The 7,592-nt window shown below is 46.9% G+C and overlaps 1 protein-coding gene across 1 annotated transcript in view; it reads right to left on the minus strand.

The window, feature by feature from the left end:
• Positions 1-6,978, minus strand: part of LOC124019865 (semaphorin-3aa-like) — a gene marked incomplete at its 3' end in the record, with an annotated part of 28,136 nt that extends 21,158 nt beyond the window's left edge. Inside the window, exon 1 of the mRNA XM_046335305.1 lies at positions 6,367-6,978. Within this exon, the coding sequence (XP_046191261.1) occupies positions 6,367-6,475 (109 nt within the window). The remainder of the gene's footprint in view (positions 1-6,366) is intronic.
• Positions 6,979-7,592: the final 614 nt, after the last annotated feature.

Raw genomic sequence — 7,592 nt, forward strand, 5'->3', positions numbered from 1 at the left:
CTCTCTCTCTATTTCTCTCTCTCTCTCACACATTCTCTCTCTCTCTCTCTCTCTCTCTCTCTCTCTCTCTCTCTCTCTCTCTCTCTCTCTCTCTCTCTTTCTCTCTATTTTCTCTCTATTTCTATCTCTTTTCTCTCTCTCACACATTCTCTCTCTCTCTCTCTCTCTCTCTCTCTCTCTCTCTCTCTCTCTCTCTCTCTCTCTCTCTATTTCTATCTCTCTTTCTCTCTCTATTTCTCTCTCTCTCTCTCTCTCTCTCTCTCTCCCTCTCTCTCTCTCTCTCTCTTTTCACCCACGGCCATGTGGCTTTGCACGACACCAACTCCATCATCTAGTTTGCTGACGACACCACGGTTGTAGGCCTGATAACCAACAACGACGAGTCAGCCTATGGGGAGAAGGTAAGTGAAGTGGCATTGTGATGCCAGGACAACAACCTCTCCCTCAACATCAGCAAAACAAAGGAGTTGATTGTTGACTTCAGGAAGCACAGGAAGGAACACGCCCGATCCACATCAATGGGACTTCAGTAGAGAGTCAGCAGTTTTAAGTTCCTTGGCATCTACATCACCGCGGACTTGACAAGGACCAGTAACACCACCACTCCTGTCAAGAGGGAGCAACAGCGTCTCTACTTCCTAAGGCTAAATTTGACACCTCTCCAAATACTACCACTGCATCATCGAGAGCATCCTGACCGGTTGCATCCCAGCCTGGTAGAGGATTTCTCCGTCCATGATTGTAAGGCCCTCCACTGGGGCCGTGTTCCCACTCATCCAGGACATCTAATGAAACGGTGTCTGAGCAAGGCATGCAGCAGCATCATCAAGGACCCCACACACACCCCAGCTTTGAGTTGTTCACTCTATTACCAACAGGCTCAGAGACAGTTTCTATCTACAAGCCATCAGACTGCTGAACACTTGAACTGGACTGTCCACCTGTACTGACTCTCTTGCACCTTATCACTCACTCACTCACTCACTCACTCACTCACTCACTCACTCACTCACACATCTACACCCATCACAATTGCTGCTACCAGACTCTTATTCACTATTTCTAATACTGCACAATTTAAAGACTTGCTCCCACATCCCCCTTTATCTGATACATGTGTAAATATTGGACTATAAATTGTGCCTTCCTGTATTATGCTTACGCTAAAATGTTTATTCTTATATTTATTGTTTCTTATTGGTGTTGCGTTGTCGAAGAGAAACCTGCAAGTAAGCTTTTTGTTAGACAGTGTATATGATGTGTATCCTGTATATACACTATATATACAAAAGTATGTGGACACACCTTAAAATTGTTGAATCCGGCTATTTCATCCACACCTGTTGCTGACAGGTGTATAAAATTGAGCACACAGCCATGCACACTCCATAGACAAACATTGGCAGTAGAATGGCCTTATTCAAGAGCTCAAGAGCTCAGTGACTTTCAACGTGGCATTGTTATAGGATGCCACCTTTGCAACAAGTCAGTTCGTCAAATTTCTGCCCTGTTCGAGCTGCCCCAGTCAACTGTTAGTGCTGTGAAGTGGAAACACCTAGGAGCAACAACGGCTCAGCCGCAAAGTGGTAGGCCACATAAGCTCACAGAACGGGACCGCCGAGTGCTGAAGCACGTAAAAATCGTCTGTCCTAGGTTGTAACACTCAGTACTGAGTTCCAAACTGCCTCTAGAAGCATCGCCAGCACAATAACTGTTCGTCGGGAGCTTCATGAAATGGGTTTCCATGGCTGAGCAGCCGCGCACAAGCCTAAAATGTGCAATACCAGGCGGAATGGGTCTGGGGCTATTTTTCATGGTTTGGGCTAGGCCCCTTACTTCGAGTGAAGGGAAATCTCAACCCTACAGCATGCAATGACATTCTAGACAATTATGTGCTTCTGACTTTGTGGCAGTTTGGGGAAGGCCCTTTCCGGTTTCAGCATTGCAATGCCCCTGTGCAAAAGGTCCATACAGAAATGGTTTGTCGAGATCGGTGTGGAAGAACTTGACTACCCTGCTCAGAGCCCTGACCTCAACCCCATCAAACAACTTTGGGATGAATTGGAAAGCAAATTGCGAGCAAGGACAAATCGTCCCCACAGCATTGTTCCAACAGCTAGTAGAAAGCCTTCCCAGGAGAGTGGAGGGGAGAGGACCAATTCCATATTAATGCCCATGATTTTGGAATGAGATGTTTGACGAGCATGTCCACTTACTTTTGGTCATGTAGTCTATGACTAATAAAACATGAAACTTGTGTGTGCTTGTTGTAACCTGCAGGGGTCAGTGTTTCCCAGGTTGAATACTACTGGGATGACCGTAATACAGTACAGTATGTCCAGGTTGCACTGCTGTGTGAAAGACAATGCTGTAATAACCTATACCTTGATCTGCGTTAGAGCATAATCCATTCAATGACATTGAGCATTAGAATTCATATTTGGCTAACTTTGACTTGCTTTGTCTCATGATCCATTCAATGCTTGGGACTAGTTGCGGTCTATCGACAATCTAAGCGACGTTATTTAATAAACTATAAACGATTACCTTAACATAGACTTAACTCCAGTTACTTGCGGGAAAGAAGAAAATAATTAACTCTGATCATTACTCTGGTCTTCTGAGGACAGATCCTTCACTGGGAATGTCTCCCTGACTGACCCCACAGGGAAATCATTCACTCTGGACTCGCTTCGCCAGCCTTCACAGGAGAAAGGTCACTCAATGTGCTTTAGTTTTTCTGTTCTTATTTTCCTGCACAAACTGCTCATTCCGCATTTGTTTGACTGTCCTTCCCGGGGACACAAACTGCTGTCCTGCACTTGTCTGAATGTCCCTCCTTGGGGAAAGAGCTCTCCTCTCGCTGGATGATCCTTCTCCTGGGAAAATGTTTACTCTGTGCTCGTTTGACTGTCCTTCACTGGAGAATTCCTCCTCGTCGTTTATTTGACTTAATTGCTATGCCAGATTCACAGAGGGAGAGAGAATGAATGGTACAACACTTAACAACCAGTCTCTCTCCCGCCTAGTCTACTGTAAGTCTGCCAGCACCCTTCATTAAAGCAACGCTTCCCTCCCTCTCTCATCTCCTCCTTCCCCTCTTCGCTCTCCCCCTCTTCCCTCTCTCCCTCTCTCCCTCTCCCCCTCTTCCCTCTCTCCCTCTTCCCTCTCTCCCTCTCCCCCTCTTCCCTCTCCCCCTCTTCCCTCTCTCCCTCTTCCCTCTCTCCCTCTCTCCATTAGCCAACGTGTGGGTGTGAACAGAAAGGTTTCAGTCGACAGGCATCAAGAGAGCCATCCAACACCTGTGGGCCCCTCTACCTCTGAGACAAACACATGTACACACACACACACACACACACACACACACACACACACACACACACACACACACACACACACACACACACACACACACACACACACACACACACACACACACACACACACACACACACACACACACACACTCACTCATGAGTATGAGCATACACAAGAGCACACGCACACACTGCTCACAAACACACTGCGCACAAACACACTCACGCACACACACAGACACGCACACACACTCGTCATCACATTCAGCCAGGTGTCTAATTATCTGTGTCTGTGTCAGATCTGACACATCCCACCCCGGCTGAATACACACATGCCACTTTCAGTCTGAAGAGGAAATCACTGGAGGGATGGTGTTGAGTCGTCACACACACCAAGCTGCAGCAAGAACGTTAAAGACAGACAGAGCGACAGCTTTGATGTGCTTTGGTTGGTCTGACTACACATTTCAATCACCCACTGTATACAATGCAGTTCAGCTTCGTATCACCTAATGACACCTTTCATCAATGACACATCTTTCCCCCCTTGTCAGACAGCAACATGGCGTCCTGTCAGAAAAACAAGTGAGGCAGATCACAGAAGACCAGTATTGCTGTTCTAGTCAACTGACAGATGGCTTAATCTTGGGAACCGTTTTAATGAAGAGAAACACATTTTCCCATGATGCCTCTGGGCTATTCCTGGTGTAGATTGTTACCTCGGAAGGATGTGACGCGGTGGCGGTGCAGGTGGAGCTGAGTTTTACGGCGGTTTTTACAGCACACTACTTGACCCTTGACTGCACAGAGAAACATCTTCAACATAGTGCCCCCTAGAGACAGAGCAGGGTGTTACAGGACACTCCACTAATAAGAGCATGTATACATCCGGTAGAGCCATATAACGGTAGCCCAGTGGTTGAGTGTTGGGCCAGTAACTGAAAAGTCACTGGTTTGAATCCCAGAGCCAACTAAGTGAACCATATATTGATGTGCCCTTGTGCAAGGCACTTAACCCTAAGTGTGCCGGTATGTCGCTTTGTATAAGAGCGTCTGCTAAATGTATACTTTGATTAAGAAAACTGCTGATAAATGTGATTTATTCTCTGATTAAAAATAATGTTATGTCAAGTTCATACAGGCCTTGCTGTGCACAAGTTAAATCTAAACTTCTCTCATTGGAATAAAATTAACGTGACACTCATTTCAAAGCAGTAACACCCCTCTAAACCAGAAGCACTCTTTTCCTCAACAACCTAACCTTATTCCCAGCCTGAAAAAAGGACAAATTGCCCATATTTGTAAATTTTAGGAATGTATATTTTTTTAAAGGAGATGAAGAGAGAGAGAGAGAGAGAGAGAGAGAGAGAGAGAGAGAGAGAGAGAGAGAGAGAGAGAGAGAGAGAGAGAGAGAGAGAGAGAGAGAAACTGAGAGAGAAACTGAGAGAGAGAGAGAGAGAGAGAGAGAGAAAATGGAGATACCACACAGCTCTCTAGCCATGTACTTTTGGTCATGTTTTGGACAAGGAACCGCAACAGCTCGCCTCTCAGACGACCGACATTAAACGAAACGTCCCAAAATATGCCAAAAATGTCTGTGGTTTATTTTAGCCCCGAGATGAAAGGTCTGCCATTACAAAGAGCTTGATTTAGTCTAGGTGTGAGAGAGAAAGGAGAGAGCCGGCTCTGAGGTCTCTCCACAGTCTTCTACCTCAAAATAACACAGAGGGAAGGCAGAATAACATGTTGACTCGCCCGACAAAAGCTCACAGGAGCACCGTATGAACGGTACCCAGCCAGATGTGTGAGTGATGAGTGATACACTCACCTGGGTGGAGTCCATAGCGGACCTTATTCTATATCATAGAGACATCATGCCGGTCATGAATATTCTGTAGCGCTGTGCCCTGAACAACCCTCTGAATCCAGGGCATATCTTTTCCATATGCAGTATATCTGGTAAAACAGTACGATGTGTGTGTGTGCATGCAGACCTTCTCCTAAGCAGAAGCAGAAGTACTTGTTGACTTTGGAGAATAGCTGGTAAATCGATTTTGGGGTTACTGAGAACTAGGGAGACCGGATTAACCCCGTAAAGTGTGTGTGTACAGAATTTGCATGTCCGTTCGTGTCTATGCGTACATTGTGTATTGTGTGTGTGTGTGTGTGTGTGTGTGTGTGTGTGTGTGTGTGTGTGTGTGTGTGTGTGTGTGTGTGTGTGTGTGTGTGTGTGTGTGTGTGTGTGTGTGTGTGTGTGTGTGTGTGTGTGTGTGTGTGTGTGTGTGTGTGTGTGTGTGTGTGTGTGTGTGTGTGTGTGTGTGTGTGTGTGTGTGTGTGTGTGTGTGTGTGTGTGTGTGTGTGTGTGTGTGTGTGTGTGTGTGTGTGTGTGTGTATTTATGTGTTTCACGGCAGTGCAGCGGTAGTTCTGAAGGGGACAGTGGACGGGGAAAATGAATGCGAGGGCCAATACATACATTTAACCAAGTCCCCTGTCCGCATATGGAAACAATCTGACCGTAAGGAGAATACAATCTAAGGCTAAGGAGAAATCATTATTCTAAGTGGGAGAGAGAGAAATAAAGAGAGGGGAAGCAGGAGAGAGAGAGAGAGAGCGAGAGAGCGAGAGAGAAAGAGAGAGAGAGAGAAAGAGAGATAGAGAGGGAGAGAGAGAGAGAGAGAGAGAGAGAGAGAGAGAGAGAGAGAGAGAGAGAGAGAGAGAGAGAGAGAGAGAGAGAGAGAGAGAGAGAGAGAGAGAGAGAGAGAGAGAGAGAGAGAGAGAGAGAGAGAGAGAGAGAAAAGATTGAGAGAATTGAACAATTAAAGATAAATTGTTGAGATACGTAGATAGAGGAGCAGACAGAGGGGAAGATACACCGAAGAGTGAGAGGCAAAGAAAGAAAGAAAGAAATAAAGAAAGGAGAGAGTGCACACAAAGAGGATGAGTAACTCAGACAGCACACATAATTTCTCCTGGAGCCATGCTGGCGGCTGTAGCAGAACCAGAGAAAGAACCAGGGAGGCAGGGGGCAGAGAGAACATTCACACTTACCCCTGTAGGAGAGCTTTAACCTGGGGACGCTGTGCTTGGGCTCCCCCTGCCCCGGCACCACCGCCCCGCAGAACAGCAGCAACAGTACAATCCCAGGTAGGTAATCCATGGTGCTGGAGCGCTGGCCTCCAGCCCAAGGGGGGCACACACCCCACACTTCCCCAGAGAAGAGTGTCTCCCAGCCAGGTATGCAGAGACCTAGCAGTCCCTCCCTTCCCTTCCTCCTCTTGCAGCTAGAGAAGATCCACAAACCCAGGAGGGGGTTTCTGGCAGGGGGGATACAATCCTTGGTTTCAATCCCGATTCAGAGCACCGATTTGGGGAAATTCAGCAGCGCAAGGGGGTATTACATGGCTCCCTGTGTGGAGGTCCGGGGTGGTAAACCCTCTGTGCTGTTCATATGTCCCCCTGGTAAGGGTAGGGTGATGGGGGTCCGGTGGGAAGTGTGAGGCTCGAGCTGGTTGAGGAAGAATTCTGATTGAAATATTGAAGAGGTATCCAGCAGAGATACTGCTAATATAGATCTCTCTTCTGCTCTGCTCTCCTCTCTTCTCTTCAGTCTCTCTCTCTCTCCGCAGTCACTCACTACTAGCCTCCAATCCTGTCCACGGCTCCGCCAGACAGAGAGGAGAGAGAGAGAGAGCTACACCATCCACAGGAGGGGAGGGAGAGCAGCTGAGCGAGAGAGAGGGGGAGTGTGTATGAGAGAGAGGGGGGAGGGAGTGAACTGAGCAACGTTGAAGTACTGTGAAATAGAAGAGAATCCTGTGCACATGGTTCCGTCTTCCTCTATTCTCTCTCTTCTGTTTTTCTTTCCTTCTGCAGTCCCTGGTCAGCCCCAGCACCCTTACTCTAGAGGTGTGACACATTAACAGACTCACACATGCTTACCCTCTTCTCTACCCCATGCAGTTACAGACAAACTGCATAGCATGCAACTCAGCAGGTAATCTCTGGTCAAACCTGGTTTCAAAATGAACACCATATAATATGCATTTATCTAACGCCCTATCCAATGAAAAGCAGTGAGCTGGCATTCAGGATTAGTTAAACATGTATATTGTTCCTGGAAAGGCATGCTTCAGTGAATACATGTTTGTTGTGCTGCCCTTCTATGGCGAGCAGGAGTCCAAAACACATCAATTTCACAGCAAATAAAGAATGACGTTTGTTTTTTGACTTTTCCAACAAACCAGGAAAAACGGGTTTGATTGAATGTCTCAGAC

The sequence above is a fragment of the Oncorhynchus gorbuscha genome, unplaced genomic scaffold (assembly GCF_021184085.1).
Source record: "Oncorhynchus gorbuscha isolate QuinsamMale2020 ecotype Even-year unplaced genomic scaffold, OgorEven_v1.0 Un_scaffold_700, whole genome shotgun sequence".
Lineage (NCBI taxonomy): Eukaryota > Metazoa > Chordata > Actinopteri > Salmoniformes > Salmonidae > Oncorhynchus > Oncorhynchus gorbuscha.